Source organism: Zeugodacus cucurbitae, chromosome 6, assembly GCF_028554725.1.
Source record: "Zeugodacus cucurbitae isolate PBARC_wt_2022May chromosome 6, idZeuCucr1.2, whole genome shotgun sequence".
Lineage (NCBI taxonomy): Eukaryota > Metazoa > Arthropoda > Insecta > Diptera > Tephritidae > Zeugodacus > Zeugodacus cucurbitae.
The window spans coordinates 70,167,752-70,187,535 of record NC_071671.1 but is presented as its reverse complement, the minus strand read 5'-3'; the positions used below and the strand labels follow the sequence as shown (position 1 = coordinate 70,187,535).

The 19,784-nt window shown below is 38.2% G+C and overlaps 1 protein-coding gene across 8 annotated transcripts in view; it reads right to left on the bottom strand.

The window, feature by feature from the left end:
• LOC105221479 (homeobox protein orthopedia) overlaps positions 1-19,784 on the bottom strand; it is a 43,491-nt gene that overhangs the window by 11,538 nt on the left and 12,169 nt on the right. For 2 of the 8 annotated variants that reach the window (XM_054233732.1, XM_054233729.1), the window contains exons 3-4: positions 14,688-14,929; positions 12,979-13,155 (exon numbers count right to left, since the gene is read on the bottom strand). In XM_054233732.1, coding sequence (XP_054089707.1) covers positions 12,979-13,155; positions 14,688-14,929 — 419 coding nt within the window. The other 6 variants (XM_054233733.1, XM_054233730.1, XM_054233734.1 and 3 more) reach the window with 4 other exon arrangements.

Below are 19,784 nucleotides of genomic sequence, written 5' to 3'. Positions count from 1 at the left end.
ACTTAAGTAGAAATATATGTTCTTAAAATCATGCTTTAATGATTGAGTATGATTCTTATTAATTTTTTATTAAGAAACTTTGTGTATTTCAAAAACATGTATCAGTTCTATTAAGTATTATTCAAGCCTACCAGAACTTCTAAAAAACATACAATCTTCAAAATCTCTTTCACATTCATTTTCAAATCAGCTTCTAAGTGACGAGAGTCGGTGGTGGGCTCTTTCAGAAATTAATTGTATAATCTCAATCGTCTAATGGCTAATTCATTTTAACATACATTTGAGTTTTGGAGAAAGCAAAACAGCAACATAGTTCTAAATCGGACAAATATAACAACGATCTGCTCTCATTGAAGTTCTTTTTCCAAAGTATATAGGTGTTTAGCGCTCCTGACAGCCAAAGCATCAACAGAATGTGTTTAGTAGATCCATATGGGACGTTGACAGTCTTGTCTCTCTCTCTTTCTATCTGATAATTTGATGATTTTATAGGGCTGTATGATGTTTTTGTCGTCAGCAGAATTAGGTCTATGACTGTCATGAGATACAGTATTCGGCCTAAATTCGGCCAAAAATATCTAAAGCATACCTAAAATATTGGTAGGAATTTCTAGTTCGCTGTGGGTCTAAGGAACTAAACTCTTTATGAAACACTCCTTGAATTCTCGAGACAAAATCTTAAACATGAATAAAGTTAAACGAAAAAGATTTGCATGAAAGACTATCAAAGAATTGCAATGATGTTGGTTCCTCTTGCTAGACCCGCCCAGCTCTCGCTTTCCCAAAATTATATCAAATATATATGACATAGTGAGAATCGCATGTGACTACACAAATATTCGCTGGCGCCGCGCACAAAACATCAAAAATCCATTCAAATTCAAATTCAATTAGCAATTTTCAATAAAATGCGCGAACGCAAACGCGAAAACCAGCAAACCAACAAAAACCACACGATGAAAATGGCATTTTGAAGAGCATATGACAAATGCAATGACAGTTTCGCGATTGCAACCACAAAGAGCAAGTGGTCGAACAACAACAACAAGGCAATGCCTATGTGGCAACAACTGCGGCAAGTGGCACTATCGAACGATGGCCATAACAGCAAACAACAAACAACAACGAACAGCGGCAAAAGATTGACACAAATGAAATTTTGATTAGTTTACAAAGCAAATATGAAATTGTTCATAAGCGACGCCGACAGCAAACACTATATTGCCCACAACTATAATAACTGTATAAAAAATGCATAGCTTTTGCAACGCTGTGCGGCAAGCGCTATTGGCCAATGTGCTCTGCAATCAAAATTCAATTTAATTCCCAAGTATGGCCGCAACACTGATTGCCAGCACTTATCGACTCATCTTTTCCATTTTTCAATTTGTTTCTGATTTACCGCAATTTTTTCCTTCGGCCTCGAGTAGCCTCGTAGCAGAACCGCTTTTCATGCCAACAATCAATCTTCCTCAAAGCTATAATAGCGAATGAAATTGTCATCAGCTTTCGGCAAGCGTTATCGGCTATCAACTGCATTATTACCCGCAAAGTATTGGCTCTGCCTCGACGACGACAGTCTCCTCCTCCGGCAGACTCGTACAAATATTGTTGGCCACTTACTTACTTATGCGATTGAGTTTATGAGTTCACCGCACACGACCATATATCCACTGTCCTTGCTGGCGTTCGTCCTGCTCGGTCGGTGAGCTTGCCAAGCTGGTGAGCAGACGGCTTATCCTTTCGTTTACTTTAAATGCGCATTGAGTGGTTTATGAAAATCGCTTTTTGGCCAATATCTTTTCATTTAGCCGCACATTTTCACATGAAATCTTCTTATTATGTGCGCCTTGGCGTTTGCTTTTATTATTGGACACAATGAAATTGCAAATAAATTCGTGCAAACAATACGAATGCACACACGACGAACACAAGCGCGCCGACGTTAACGGAAAGCAAAAGCTAAAAAGCATTTTTATGGAAACACTCACATTCACTTACGGTGGTGCTTGTGCCGTTGTTGTTATTGTTGTTTGTGCTGGCGTTATCCCCAAATATGCTGAGGATGGAGTCGATTTATTTTATGGTATCCTTTAAATCCTGCTTTACGATCAAGCCAAGCGACACTTGCTACGTTCTCACCTCACTCTCCTCATCCTCCAACTTACACCCCCCACGCACTTGCCGCCGCCATTTATTTCATTTTTATTTTCTTCTATTTGCTTCTGGTTTGTGTTCTCAGTGGCTTTACGCCCACGAATGCGCTGCGTTTCGTGTGTTGTTTGTCTCTTTCCTTAGGGGTTTCGCTCGAAACTTTTTATCATCTCTATTTTGGGATTTATTCTTCTACTTTCGTTTCCAACTTTTGCAATTTTATTTCACTTTCGTGTTCAGATGTTGGCAGTTGGTGTAAGTTGGACTGAAGTTTTTAAGAAAAGCGTTGCTTTTGCTTAGCACGGGTAAAAACTTTGTTATTTTGAAATACTTTGGTATTAAGCCCTTTCTGTCTTTGCTTCTTCTTTGAATTTTTTCGTTCTTTCTCCTCTTTATTTTATTTGTTTGAGTTTTTTTCTCAATCTATTCAAGTTTTTTATCACTCTCTTCCTTCCGAATTGTACCGAAACATTCTTTGATCGTAAAATAAACCGTTAATTTTCTATAAAACACGTTTTATTATACACGTTCTCTTTAGTAGCTGATATAATTGCAAACTCTTTCTATTCAAATCAAAAGTAATATCTTCACTATCTTAAGAGATCTGTTCTCATTAAATGCACGTTCGAATATGAAAAACGGTATTGAGTTCAGTAATTATCGGGTGATCCAAGTAGAGTTACTTTTTCAATAGCCTTTTTTTTTGACAGATCGCGCGTGAGTCGTGTCAAGCTGTCATGTTATTTTTGTTCAGTATTGTTTGGCATTTCATCATGAAGAGACTTACGTCTGAACAAAGTTTACAAATTATTCAACTTTATTACGAAAATTCACGTTCTATAACGAATGTTTTCCGCGCGCTTCGCTCAACTTATGGTCAACATAATCGGTATACTGACCGCACTATTCGCAGCACCATCATCCATCTTGAGACCCAGCATTCATTATTGGCGCAGATTAAATCGAGATCTTCAATTGAAAGCGTACAAAATACAGCTTGTGCAAGAACTGAATCCGATCGACTTTCCCAAGCGACATCGCTTCGCCTAAAGTTCCAAAAAGATCAGACGCTTTCGAGCCAAATTCTGTTCAGCGATGAGGCCTATTTCAGGTTCAATTGATATGTAAACAAACAAAAAAATTGCCGCATTTGGGACGAAGAGCGACCTGGAGAGATTCAAGAGTTGCCATTTCATCGAGAAAAAACCACATCCCACACAGCGCATCAATCAATGGATTTATTGGAAGTACACTTCGGTCTGCAGATAATTTCAAGGTTTGGACCGGTCGATTGGCCACCAAGATCGGGTGGTATCATACCGTTAGCCTTTTTACTGTGAGAATATGGAAAGTCTAAAGTCTATGCTGAAAATCCTGTATCCATGCAGACCTAGGAGCAAAACATTACGCGTGTCATTCGCCAGTTACCAGTCGAAATGCTCGAACGAGTCATCGAATATTGGACTCAACGGATGGACCTTCTAAGACGTATCCACGGACAACAAACACAACCATTTCCAACGGAACCGAAATCATAACCAACCGCGACGGTCATTTCATCAGTATTACTAAAAATTATTTGGACTTCTACAACAACAAATAAAAACTTTTTTTAATAAAATATAAAAGCCTGCGGAATGTTTCCATACACAATTGGTTTCAGCTGCATCATGTTCCCAGACTCATCATTTAATGATTTACTGAAGCGATGACAAAGTCTTGAATTTCTGTTGAGAGAATTTTTATTCCAGGGAAAATAGTCACTTAAATGAAAGAATAATAATTTTTTAATCAAAATTGTAATAATGCCTTCGTGAAGGCTGTAACCATGAATCGCTATTGCGTTGCTTAGAAATCACTCGCTGAAGCGACAAAAGCATCAAAAGCATTTTGTCAAAGCGATGTTTATTGCCTGCTGTTGTTGTTATTATACTTTTAATTTTGCAACATTTTTTTCTCTAAAATTATTTGCGTTCCGAAGAGCAAAGTGAAGTGAACCGAAAGCTTTGCCGGTTCGAAATGAGTAAGTACATACAAACTTAGAAGAGTATATATGTACCACATATATGTATAAGTGGATGGGTGTATGTGTGTGAGTTCCTGCATAAACTAACACACAAGTGTACATATGACGCTCGAGGCTGTTATTCTGACACTCTGTCGCTTTTGCTATTGTTTTTATTGTAGTCGTCAATTGTTTCAGGAATTTCAAATCAAAATCCCAAAGCAGTGATTGTCAGTGGCAACCGGAAGTGCGCTGACGTCTTCTCTCCTTTTTTTTTTGAGGCACACAAATATTTCATGGCTTGGAGGATGCCGCTGTATGGAATGTTGGCAGAATTTCACCTGCCGAACCATTCACAATGGCACAGTGCACAATGGTAGCAACCCTTAAAAGCAGGTGTGTCGGTGGCGGATGCAACAGCAAATCCCAAGCGACATCAGAGAGCCAAAGAAAAACAGCCAACAGAACGCATGCGCACTGCCGTACTGCTGCTCCAACGCTGTGTGCGGGGCGTGTTGCGGGGGGTGGACAACAACATATGCCAACGAAGCTTCACACTCGTGAATTTCCAGTGAACTCACAGAGCTACCGCACAAGTTGTACAACTGCACGGGAAAGTGCATTCGTTGTGAAAGCACAACTGGAAAGTAGTTGGCATTTCCAATTTAGTTTGTTTGCTTACAACTGCTCTTTGGCATATAATTCGAGTTTGCAATTCATATTTTCTTATTTTCCTGCTGCGCTTGCTTTGTAAAAGTATCGCATTTTTATGAATTTCATTGCTCTCCTACTCACTTACTTTTATCTTTGAAAATCATGTTGCCCCCCCCCCCCATCGAAACACCCGACAGCTTGTCGCAACCGCAGCATCGGCCATAGACAATTCAATGAAATTCACCGTATCACCGGAATAGCTGTGAAAATTGCTTCATTTGCCATAAAGCGAATGCGTGCGAGATTTTCTTTATGTCCTTTAATATTCTCAAATGACATTTGTGTGCTTTTGTACCGTTTTGTGTTCATCGTTGATGCGAGAACGTCAGAGATTTGCCTTACAAAGGCTTCACGAATTTATCTTTAACAATTTCCATGCAGATTAAGTGTTTTCTACGTTAAATAATTTGTAGATCTTAGATTAGATTTGACTTTTGACTGTATTAGCAGTTCACCAGCAACGAATATTTTTGTCCGGAGAGAGCTCTTATAGCTATTTATATATGTATATGGTATATGGTCTGAAAGTATCTAGAGATTGAATATCTTGTTGTTTTCCTTGTGGTCCCCGAGTATCAATTATATTGCGGCCGATTCATCTTCGGTAAATATAACATACAATGCTTGCTTTTTTTGAAGACGTGTGGTTTTCAATGAGACAATACTCTGACTAAATTTCAAATTCTAAGGCCTCAGCAGGTGCTACTTTGGACTGAGTAGGCAATTGATCAGTAAAGTCCTCTTTCGACGAACCAAAATCAAACTCTACAAGTCGCTTATCATTCCCGTACTGCTTTATGGTGCAGAAGCTTCGACGATGTCAACATCAGATGAGACGACACTAGGAGTTTTCGAGAGGAACGGCGAATACCGCATACGATGGAACGATGAGCTGTACGAGTTATACGACGATATTGACATAATTCAGCGAATAAAAAGACAGCGGCTACGCTGGCTAGGTCATGTTGTCCGAATGGACGAAAACACTCCAGCCCTGAAAGTGTTCGATGCAGTACCCGTCGGAGGAAGACGAGGAAGGGGAAGGCCTACACTCCGTTGGAGGGACCAGGTGGAGAGCGACCTGGTTACACTTGGAATCTCCAACTGGCGCCGAACAGCGAAGGAAAGAGACGGTTGAACGCCAATCACATGCACATACAAGACCTCAGCGGCTGAGCGAAAAGTAAATAAAACTTTCTTTTCTTTGTTTTGTCAATCCGGTTTCCTTTTTTTGTAACAACAAATCAAAGGTTTAACAAACAATCGACAGTAACACCAAAATCTGTTTGCTAAATTGCGTTTATATAAATGGTTAAATTCACCATAATATTTTCTTTCTCAATTTATAGGAAGAGTACTAAATCTTTTTTTTAGATTAAAATTTTAACAAATATAAATGCGATTTTCACTTGAAAACATTAAATAGACTGCCCTTGACAACGATATTTTAACAATGAACCGCTCAGAAATAGCGCTCATTAAAAAGTCACATGGCGCTCAAAATCGCCGCTCAGTCGCCACCGCTCAGCCGCTCATTGAGTGGAGGAGGCCTAATGTTGAAGTGGTAGAATCGCTCTTTTATTGGAACTGCAAGACGTTCAAGTTATGTAATTAAATTTTACATCAACAGAGTTTAGTAGTCGTTTTAATGTAATCAAAGATTTCTGCTCCAGCGCTACGGATTGTAAATCATTTTAATCAAAGGTCGTGGTTTCAGAACTTTTTTATTTCGTTATTCCGCAATGTTTTCTATTTTTTTGCGAGTCAAGTTTCCAACAGCAACCACAAGTCTATTTAGGAATTAATGGAATATTTCTTTGGATGCCGAAAAATAATCATAAATTAAGATAATTTATTGTTAAAGAAGAGCATGTGGGTGGACATATTTTTAATACATTTTAAAAGAGCTTCAAATCCGCTGCTGAGATACCTAATCTGCCCACTCCACACACCACTTCACAACATAGCCAACCATTAAAACGGAATGCTATCTCATGAAGTTTAAATATGGCCAACGCTTGCCATCTTCAATTCACCTTTTTCGATCTGCACTTCTGCAAAACTTCGCTAAAACAAAGTCAGCAAAGCAGCTCATATAAAATTTAATCAAAATGTCGCTTTCGAGGCAAAAAAAGAACGTCCACTCAAAGCGTGTGGTTGTGTGTTCGAAATAGCTATTGCCAGACTGCGTGAGTGGGGCATAAAGATGAAATATGTTATTTTTATGCGCTCCGCTCATCTCTGCTTAATTTTTTTTTACACAAACAAAATGTGCTTGAATATTAGTCGCTAAATATGTGTGTATGTTCACTACCCATTAAGCAGCAGCCATTCGGTTGGCATTGACGTACGCCCCTTCACCGCCCCATTTGCGGCAGAGTGCCAGCATTTTCCAGCGCGCACCATTTTCAGCTATTTCCAATAAGAGCAACAATATGCAGCGCGTTTTCAACTCGCAATTTTTCGCTTTTCCAATTTCACATTTTCGAAATATTCATTCATTAGATGTTTCTTTTGTTTGGCTGCAATTTGCTTTGAATATTCAACTTGAAATGTGGGCAGCAATAACGCTGTGAGACATTCAGTTGGCAGCACAAAGCCAAATGCCATGGATATTGGTATGCGTTCGTGTGTGTGTGTGTATTTGTCCCGGTCTAGTAGGGATGAGTCGAGTGGTTGTTTAGTTGGTTGTTGTTATTGTTTTTTCTTTTAAGAATGCTTTGTGCTTACGCTTTTTGCTCTGAACGTGGATATGCGTTGGCAAGTGGTGGCGCCCAGTACTGTGCTGTGGCATGAAGTGCCGCATATCCATGACATCGTATTTTAATTTAATTTTAAATGAAAAGCCATTGGAAACAACATAAAAGATAATGTTTTCTTATTTGCCATATTTATGAATATTTGACGTGAGAGTGTGTTTTGAGTTTTCTTTTTTTTTTTTCTTTGTTACTAAGAGATTTTTAAGCTGTTCGTATGTATTTTTGTGTACCATCAACATTTTGTTATTTTAACAGAGTAAATATTCGAATTAATTGAAGGTATATGATATTACAACTTATCATACATACATAGATGCATATCTGAACAGGGTAAAATTTTAAACAATTTTAGAGGATTTTTAAATGTCGCACTATTTTTGTTCAGTCGAAATGCTACGAAGTGCTATAACATAATCATAAATAAAGTTATGAAAGCAAAATTTGGCGTGGGCGTGGTCCGCCTCTTATTAAGGTTTTTGTACACATCGGCTATCGATTTTATTTTCGCAAGTGTTAGACTTCTCAAATAAATATGATTTGCAGATAAGCAAATTAATGGGAATTCCCCTCCATATAGCCAAAGAGAGTGAGTTACAGCACACACCCATCAGCTTAAGATAGACTTATTACATACATATAACATAATATGCCCGGTCACTCTAACCTACAATAGCCGAAGTAAATATCTATATACACACAAAAATTAACCGATTTATTCCTATAAATTTCACACCTACTCCAAACAACGAGCAAACATGTTGCAACACACCCAAAACCAATTATTCACATGCAATGTGCAACTCACGCACACGCACACATACACACCCGTAACGATACTGCAAAAACAAAACAAAAACAATTTTGTAATTTTATTATTCAAACGCGAGGCCGAAAGCGCAAGGCGCAGCCGAAAGCGCAAGGCGCAGCCGAACGGCAGACGAAAAAAAAAATTGCACAACGCTTGCCGTCGTCGGTGAATTAATCACGAAAAATTCATTGTCCCGTCGGTTGTTTAAGACACGTGCTAACCTTGTAACAACAACGAAAACAACAAATATATAGCAAATGAGTGTGTTTATGTGTTTGTGTGTGCTTAATAAACAAACCAATAAATGTTAAACAACCACACAATGGCACAACAGTCTCCGGCGATGCGACTCAGCGTCGGCCAGCAATCTCGCTGCGCGTTCGGGCGTTAAAGTTGCAATTCTGAAAATGATGATAAGTCAATTTGGCAATGTGTGGTGGGTGTTTGCTCTGCTCGGCGCCCAGCTGTGCCGCCAGATGCTGGAACGCCGCTCGAGCTGTAATGGATCAACAGCGATTCAATAAGTTCCACGTGCCGTAGCCACAAAATTTGTACACAGACGTATGTAAATAGCGGGAAGCGAAAAGGGGGAAATATAATGCAGATTTAAATGTAAAATTTGCGACACACACAGTGCTGGAGCCATAAAATTGTCTTATTCAATAGTATAAACTACAATGTTGAACACGATTTGAACATGACCTAGTTGTTTTGTTGATGTTTGGGTATTCTTTATGTCATAGATCGCTAGATATATAGTTTTTCGATTCTAGAAATATACTCGAATGGTGATATGCGCCAAAATTTTTTTCTTGCGACACCTTAAGGAAACCAATACACATCACGGGGTAGTTGGCTTGTAAACTCACTCGTTTACACTTCCAACAGTGCATCGTGCTTACAGCTTTTTTGAAAAAATAAATAATAATAATTTATACTTGCTAATATCGTTAAATACTGATCTTCTGTTGTTCAAGTGAAATCAAGTTCTCACGATTCTGACATAGAACCTAGCGTACGCTAGACTTACGCGAAATATTATAAAATGAGACTAAAAACACGCCTTCTTCTCAAGTAGCGACACTTTTTTTTTTTCAAGATAATCTAATAGATATTCTAATAGAACAATTATCGAAAGAAAATACTCGAATGACCGCTGAGTGTGAACAAATTTTTGAAGTCAATAAAAAATGGTTGTTAATATCTCTTTATCAATTCCATAACAAAACCAACGAGCGAGTCCCAAACTACAGAGTACACTCGAAAGCTCATAAAAGGCAAATCCTGTAAATAAATTCATATAAAATTCGCAAAAAAGTTCACAAAATAAATGTAAAGGAATGCGAATATATTCGATAGATTATGCAAGGGTGCTTACACAAAAAAGATGTATAGCCTAGTACTCTCATACATATTCATATATGTATATATATATATATACATATGTCTGTATATAGACACATGTGTTGAAATACTTTTCTGGAATTATTATTCAGCGTGTGCTGCGCACGAACTTCATTTTCGGCTAAGATGTTCCACACGAAGCTCTACCTTAATATCCTGTCTTTATCCCATCATTAGCTACAAATCCACGCCGATTGATTTAGGACCGTACATGTGTATGCATATTAAGCATGTGAGACAACACATACACACAATGAGGTATGACGCACAACGCACCCTTTCGCATCGAGCAAAAGAGAATGAAAAAAAAAAAAAAAACAAAAACAAAAAATCAAAAATCAAAATAACTAAATTGCGTCAGGGCTTAACACGTAAAATGTGTTAATCATTTTGTAATCATAGCTGCCGATAATATCCTGCCAAATGCCACATCAATGAATATAAACCTACAACAACAACAGCGGCAACTAATGCCATACAACATGAAAAATTGGCCACAATGACAATAAAATTACAACAAATATAGCAATAATAATATGAACAGCAACAACAACAACAAGGACAGAATGTCATTGATAGCCTGCCTGCACGCTGGCAAAGTTAATTTATATGCTAATTTTATTAACAACACAGCAATAAGCCTACACACTGCATCGCCTCTTCCAACCGCCCCCACCATCCCTTATTTCCATTTGTTCTCACACTTTGTGCACTGCACTGGCCACGCTGGCTGCCAGCATGCGGGTAAAGTCCAAAATAAATCCGACAATCTGACATTGTAAGCCTAAAATCAAACATATTTTGTTACACGACGAAGACAATAGCGCTACACGAATGCCCCGCGCACACCCCGGCCAAGCGACGGCAGCAAAGTCCGACAGCTATGCGTAGCAGAGGGCTTCATACCGGGGTGCGCGCATTAACACCAACAACCCAGCCGATTTGGCGAAGTGTCATTCACCGCTTTAGCTGCCCGCCCAACTCTTCCACACACCCCCTCCCCTTGGCGGCCGCCAAACACTGATTTACAATTATTAAAACAATTTATCACACGACAGCACCAAGACAGAGTCCAGAAAAAAGTATATCAATGTGTTTGGCGGCCAAAAAAGACGCTTGGAGTTCGTGCATCTTGAGCTAGACTACACGCGGTGTGTCAGCTCGCATTTCGCATATGTAAATCAAGCGTTTCGCAATAAAATCTCAACCAAATTTATGCACGATCACACGGATTGAGTAGACAGCGGTCCGGAAGCGCCGTAGGGGGTGCCCGCTTAATTGTTTTATGGGCTGTTTAGTTTAGCATAGTTTTAGGCGAGATAAGACACAATTAGCCACCTGTTTGCTGAAGTTCGTAGGCCGCTGCGTTCTCGCTTCTCACTGAGGCGTAAGTGATGCTAAAGCTAAAACACGCAACAACAACAACAACATAACAATAACAGCTATTTAACTGGATTTGAAAGGAAAGTTTTGCCACAAAGTGTCGCACGCTGGCTAACTACTCACGCATGCAGGAATGGGGGTATGTGTGTGAGTATATGTGTTTGTCTGCAAACGGCAGCTTCTTTTCTCGACCCATTAATATGCTTTGTCGGATTAAAATGTTGCCGAAGGCACGCTTCACACACACACACACACGAGAGACACAACCACAGCATTGCCGAGTTAACGTGCGTTGGCCGGAAGCACAAAATTTAATGAAGCAGTAAATTCGATTGTCGCATAAACAACGAGTACAAAAAAAAAAACAACAATAAAACCAAAACACATCAACCCACCCTTGACGCCTTAACACACCGGCGGCGCCACTACCAAGGATAATGTTTTCGTTCACACTTCCTTCCTTTGCGCTGCGAGCTAGAAGCTTCAGTGTGTTCCCAGTTTTTCGTGTGTGTTTGTGTTTTGTGAAAGTCACGAAAAACTGCATTGAAATAGCAAAAGTGCCTGTCGGACCCATCGTAACTTCTGATATGTGCTGCCAGCACACGAATGAGCAGCAGTCGGCCATTAAGTGAGCCAGGCGTCGACATGTGCTTGTGTGTATTTGTTGTTTTTGTCTACTTTTTGCTTGCTGCAATATCTTCCTTTTTCTATAAAAACATCGAAAAATATGTGTGTGGCAGCGAGCAGCTTTTAAGCCAGGCCGACACAAATTTAACTTTACTGCACTGCTGTAAAGCATACAACGACGGCGTCTTTAACAGGAGAAGAGCGAAAGGAAGATGCAGCAGGAAATTTAAATTTCAAGACAAAATGTGTTTTGGGTGCGAAGAATGGAAAAGTACTAAAAACATATAGAAATAGTGTTCTTCAGCTGTAACGGTTATGGTAGCGAAATACATGCTTTATTCAAAACTCGATACCCAAAAAATTTATTTTTTAAAATATTAATATTTTGAGCACTCACAAAAAACTCTCTTACCAAGAAATCGTTAGTTCTAGCTTTATAACAGTACCGTTACTAAGATTCTTCTTACCAGAGTCTCATCAAATCCCTGACTACAAAAACAATGGAAAGAGCAATCACCACACTTTTCACTCAGGCCACAATAAAATTTTAGAACAAATTTGCGGCCTAATGCAACAAATCGGACATAACCAACTAACATATTGAACAACTACGAAATGTCATGTCATGTTGAACATGTCGAACATGGTTGCCGAAAACCGCACCAACCAATCGAAATCAACAAAATATCGGCAAATTGTTGTTGCACGCAGATGACCCGTCTAAGTCAGCACTCAGCGAGCAGAGCAAAGCAGACCTAAAAATCAAAACCAGACAAATAACGGTAACGAACATTAGCAGCAACAACAACAACAACCTAACACAGCCGCGGCTGACAACTATTAACTATTCCAAATCGACAAATATATATATGTATATAGTATATATCGTATTTAGACATGTACGATGTGGCTACCATTGCCTACAACCGCAATCAACTTCGACATTTGTGCACTCGAAACCGCAACATTTTGAAAATGCAACGCTGTCAATTTTGATTGCAAATGGCGGCAATATAACGGTCAGTGGTGTTTCACACGCACGCCAACAAGCTTCAATTCAAATTAGATATGTACCATGAATGTATGTATATTTGCTTTTGCCGTATGGTTTTTGATGCACTTACCTGCACTCTCGACTCGGTCAGTCCGATGCGCATCGCAATCTCTTCGCGCATGAAAATGTCCGGATAGTGCGTTTTCGAGAAGCAGCGCTCCAGCTCATTCAGTTGGGCGGGCGTGAAGCGTGTGCGATGTCGCTTCTGCTTGTTGTTTTTGTCCGCATTCTGCAAGAGATAGAAACGCTGTTGAACGTAAGCCATTTGCAACTTGAGCGATATTACTTGAGAATATCACAATAAATAATAGTAACTAATAAATAAGTACCACTACTGAGCTAAAACAGTAAAAAAACAAAAGTAAAAATATTTTATCTAAAGATCGATCTATATTCTTTCTTCTACTTTTAATCATCCCTATAAATCTAAATGTCAAGAAAGACCGGATGTGAGTGTGGCTTAGAAAACCTTTGATGACTTGGCGTCAGTTATTTCCGTATTACATCCAGATATGTTTTTTAGTTGGTCAGATCTATGAATTGGATAACCATTGGATTTTCAAAAATGTAGGATAAGTTTTCATTCGTTGGGCTTCGATGGAAATACTCTCTTCTTTCAGTCGCATCAACATGAAATTATCTTCCTAATCTCGAAAGTTTAACACGAACCAACTGCTTTACATAAGGATCTACTTTACAAGCAGATTTGTTCCGTAGGGGCTCAATAAATATAAAAATAATTTAGAAGAAGACGAAGAACAATCTAATAATGGATGCACTTGGAAGGATCAATGTCATCTTAACTTAAATTCTCAAGGATTGCTTTTGAAATTATTAAAAAAGTGATTCCAAACTCATACTCTCAGCCCAACTAAGTTTTTAACTACCTTTTAGACGTTAACCTTGTGGTCCTTAATCCTATGGAGCATAAACATATGGACCTTAACCTTATAGATTTAAAATATTTATTAACCTTATAGAATAATATAATTTATATTTGTGCATTCTGCCTTCATAAATAATTCAATTGTGTTCAATGAATCGGAAAATCGAAAGATATATTCCTCTAAATAAAAAAAAATATACTTTGAGGGAACCTTTCACATACCGCTTACTAACGTATTAAACTAGTTTAACCATATATATATATATTTTTTACATACACAAATACAACAATATATTATCATACATAAATAACGGTAAACATAAATCATACAACAATTCATAGGAGTACAACTACAAATATGGAAGAGAAATACACTTACTTTTTCAATTTTTTTCGATAAATTTTCGGTTTGTTTGAATGAATGAATTCAGATTTGTTTGTGCGCGCAATTCGCATTTCGCATTCATTTACCAATTAATAAACACAATACATACGCATAACACAACACACACACACATACATATGCAACGATATACATATGTATGTATATATGTATATGGCATGGTTTGGCAAAGGCATAAATGAAATTCGATTCGAAATTAATTCAGTAATGCCCGATTTGGTTATGCAACAGCAAGAAGGAAATGCAAAGAAAGAAAAGAAAAAACATCGAGAATATGAATTAACAAACATTCAATTAGGTGTAAATATGTATGTATGCATTGAGAAAAAAACGTTTGCACGAGCTCTATGAAATGCACAAGAATCAATTTGATTATTTTTTTAATTTTTTGTTTAATTTTTTTTTTTAATTTTCATTTTCATTGTTTTTGTGTTGCGTTCGCCCGCCGGCATCGCTGTGGCTGGCATTTCATTTCTTGTTGCATGCTCACCTGGTCCTGTTGTTGCATGTTGTTGTTATTGGTATTGTTGTTGTTGTTGTTATTATGATGCGGATTGGGCGTGTCGCATAGGCCGCCAGAGACATGCAACCGTGCCCCGCCGCCAATGCCGCCGCCACCGTTCAGCACCGCGTCGGCCGGATTTTGTGCGTTCGGCGGCAATTGGCCGAAACTATTGACGCCGGCGTGCAGTGCCGTGATTGCGGCTTTGGGTAGATCACAATCTTTGGGACCTGCGGAGGGAAAGAGATAACGATTATTAGTTTCATTTGATTACTTCAATACTCTTATTCGGATATAAGCTCTTACTGATATAATGTTTTAATAAGATAAGCTTAGTTTATAAGACCTAGATTCAACTGGAAAGCTTATACTAAAAACCTAATTTATTATTCTAAGATTAGGAATTAAATATTCTTGAATATCTTAATTCTGCTAAAATTCTCCGATAAGTTAGTTTGTAACCTGTATTAAGTGACGAGACCTATAGAAGCAGCAATTGCACTCCTTCCTTAAGGGAGATTTTAAAAGGAAAAATTATCAACATCCTTTAAGTGTCCTGTCTCTTTAGCACTATATTCAATTTTGTTCAATAATACGAAGCATTTCACGAATCACCTGCTATGTGATCATTCAAAATTTGAGATCAAGGCTGCAGAGCAGTCGGCTATATGGCCTGAAAAGCCATCACCCTGGCCGATAGATCGCCACAAATAAAAAAATATCTATAGTTACAATAGCGTAAGGTAATAACCTCAAATGAAATTGATAACATGCCATTTAATACAATGTAAAGTTCGTATTCTGATAAAACATTGTTTCCCGAAGGAAAGAAACACCGAAACGAAATGTCTTCGTAAGTGTTACGACAAATCTGTCCCCGTATGTTCCGTATCTGTGCCGGTTAAGTGCCGAGTTCTGTTCAGGAAGCCCACAATAGACAGTAACAACATCAATCATCGACAATTCGTGATTTTCTATTGAGTGACCGTACATGAAACATGGGTCCAATGGGTTGTCCACTGAATCGTTGTTTGAAAGTTGTTCAAAGTGTTCGAAGACACAACAGTCAGACCACAAGGTTCAAACCATTAGTATTTTATTTTTGACTATTGTTTCGATTAGACGTCAAGATCAAAGTTGAGCAAAAAATCACTCGCATAGTTACAGTTATCATTCTCCTATGAAATGCCTTTTTTCTCAAAAATAAAAATTCACTTCTATAGAATGTATCTATGCACACAGAGATTACTAAGGTCTGGAATTTAGTAGTTCCTATACCTCTTGCAGCTTTCGGGAGACATTTAGCTTTAAGCACTTCACAATTCGAAAAGCTTTGAAAAGCTCTTTGTGCATCTATCATTAAGTTCTTAAAATGCAAGAGAGCAACCAACAAAATGGTTAGTATTCTAAAAATTTAGCAAAAGATTATTTAATTCGTATCACTAGAAATAACAAACCTTAAGATAAATATGCAAGCAACAACACAATTATTGTGAGGAATTTTGTTAAATCTTAAATTGTTCAACAATTTTTTTTATATTTCGACGAAAGACACTAATATTTTTTGTTTTTGTTTCTATTTTGGAATTTTTGGTTTTTGTATTTTATACTTATTTTTTAGCTAGTTTTGTATGTAGTCGCAGCTCATTAGCGATTAATCGGATATTAACTCATGCATTTAATAGGCGATAGTTAATTGGATTTGCATATATTTGCCGATGATTGACACACGAAAGTATTAGCAACAATTTTTGTTTTTGTATTTTTTGTTGTTGTAAATATTTTTATAGACTCCGAATATAATAGACGAAAATTACACCGAGCGATCACTAAAATCGGCTTATTGCAATTGCCATGCGCCTCAGGCACACACACACATACCACAATCAGCCACCACTATTTCACTTTTGTTTTTGTTGTTGCTGTTGTGCGTGTGTAATGACACAGAAGACGAGAAATCCGTTGAAGTAACACCGCCACTAACGCGTATCGCGCAACACTGAGCCGATCAAGTAAATTGAATTTTTCAACAACCTGTCATTCAAAAGATGCCAAAAACAGTAACAAACGAAACTAAACGAAACGAGCGAATGAACAAACGAAATGCCAAAGTGAATTCACACACAAACAACGGCGACTTTAGTGAGCTGACAGACGGACACGACAGCAGCCGTAAGTAGTTGGCAGCAGTAGCGGCGCAGCAACTGAAAAAACGCTAACAACTTTACAAGCACTTTTTTTATTTTTTGTTTTTGTTTGTACGCGTCGCTGTGTATGTGTAAAATCGCACAAACACACACATGTAAACGTTACAACAATGCGCAAGGAAGATGTGCATGACAGAATTGAATGAAGTTGGAAAGGCCGACAGGCGGCAGGTGAAGACTGACAAGCGACACAGCCGAACGGAGGCGCTCGCCACCAGCTGAGATGGCTGACGGAAAAGGGCGGACGGCTGGCGAACTGACTAGTCACACACACGCGCACGCACATAGATGTAAGGGCGCAAAAGGCAGCAGCGCGGCAAATGCCTAACCCCATCAACGTTGCTCATTGTTTCCATGGAGCTGAGGCTGCTGCTGCTTCGGCGTGATGATGGCGCTGGTAATGACGATGATGGAGGAGGCACAGCAACAAACAAAAGAAGAAGCAACAACATACAAATTGGTATAAACAAGTAACAAACAGCGATGACAACGTTGGAAAAAAATGAAGCAAAAACGGAGAAAAAGTGGGTAAACAGAGGCGCAAAAGGTAGCAAGTCGCAACACAACAACAACAACTACAATAGCAGCAAAAACAATAACAACAACAACAAAGGTGTGTAGCTGTGTATAGCGAATAACGCCAGCGCAATTAGTAACAACAACAGCGAGAGTAACTAAAATGTACAACAACAAAAACAGCAATATTCAATAATAACGTTAAAGAATCAACGGGAGCAACTACACCACACACACACACACACCAAGCAACATGACTCGCGGTGCGGATATAAAATCAGCCACGCCACCAGCAGCGTCAAAGTGGTTCCGTGTCTTGCGAAGAGTTGGGATTTTTTAACACGTACATGTGAGGCGATCCAATCCCATCGCTTGAGCAAACACACACACACAAACAGCCATCGAAGTCATATATGTCTATGAGTGAGTGTGTATACTGTTTCACAATAGCAACAAAAACATGATGAAATCACGCCATCAACACCGTGAATGGCAAGAGCTACGAAGCACTGCACGCCCGCTCGTCAAGTCAGCCCGGTCAGCCAGGCAGCGGCGGGCAACAGCAAATATTTATTTTGTTTGTATCGAAACTATTTCCAACACTCGCTGATCGCTTAGTGAGCCTAGGCTCAACTCTTTTCTGTGACTTGTGTACCGACATAAATACAGATATTTTTGGCATCTGAAGCCATTCGGTGCAGTCGAACGTGGCCAAGTCAAACATTTACAAATCGCTGGTAGATGCGAACTCACGTAAGTGCGAGCGCCTCGGCAGCGTCAAGTCAAGTCAAGTCTTGTCTTTTCGAACCATAACTGTTTCGACGAGGTACATAAGTCTCTTCGACAGGCATTGCCCGGTAATGGTGTGCAAGTCGTGCACAACGAACTACAGAAACATTATTCTTCAAAAGAAAGCGCACGCTAAGAAGATTTGGTTTTTGATGGCATATCTTTCAAATTTAACCCTACAATTTGACTGACACATTACTTTCCGATATTTTCGATTTAATATTTGATGGGTTCTCATTTCGTGGTCAGATATTTCCATGAGGTCAAAGTCTATAAGTTGCTCAGCAAAAAATGTGAGCAGACAAAGACAAAGAGACAATCTCTAAGTATTTTGTCAAAAGCTAAGACTTCTCCAACGAGGAAGATCTTACAACGTCTCACTGATTTTTCACGAAACTTGTTACCCATGCAAAATTTGGTGGAACCTCAATTATTCACTGAGTATACCAAACTAATGGTTATACTCGTCTTGAATCACAAGGCAATAAAACTAATAGGTCGGTTTCGAAACACACTTTTCAGTTGAAGAATTGCCTGAGACGACCTACTCGAATCGATGAAGAATATAAATTCTTAATATTGTGTCAGTTCCCACTCTGTTAATCTTCAAAATTCATTATTCCATTTGAGTTTTTTGTTTTGTTGCATACTGTACTTTTTTTGCTATGTTTCCCGTTGCTACATGACAAATGAATCAAAGGGCTATCGATGATATCCTCCAAGGCGCTCGCCGGACAAACTATGTATGTACTCTTTGAATAGTCTCTCGCACTCGCATCCATGTTGACTTTGCTGTGGAGGTGGAAGAATAGTAAATTGTGCGATTTCCGTTGAAGACACGAGCGTAATGTATTTGAATTAAGTCGGACTAAAGGAATTTGTATAAGCGCGTGTGTGAGTGTAGTAAGCACAAATACATGACGAACTCGTAAGACGTGTAGAAAAAGTCAATATTGACGTCAGTAAAAAGTTGCACCTAAAAGCATAAATGCGCATAAACAATATTCAAGCATGCACATACACACGCATATGTACATATGTATTCTTTTATAGTGAACTCAATGAAATATTGTATGTTTATTGCAGAGTATCTGGATAATTTCATATTAATATTATATTAGATGATTTTGATTTTAAATTTTATATTAAAATTTTTGTAATGCGTATAAGAATAAAATATTCTTTTAAATTAATATTGAATTTGAAAATGTTTTTTTATTCAAAAAAATTATTTTTAATTAACAGTTTTTTTGTGGTTTTATAATAATTAAATTATTTTTCTTTTTGATTTTGCTTTTCCTTTGTTCTTTTATTTTAACATTTTTTTAAATTTATTTCATTTTTTAATTAATTTTGAAAAAATTTGAGAATTTTTTTCTCTTTTAAAAAATCTGTTGCTTTCGATTTCTTCTTTTGTTGTTTCTCCAAACCTTTTATCATCCTTAATTTCACATGCGTGTCGGCATTGTGGCCTTTGACTTCGATTTTGACTTTCCAGGTGCCATAAAATGAAAACGTGTTAAGTACTGTGAAGTCTTAAAATCAATGATTTTTATTGTCTTTAAATTAACTT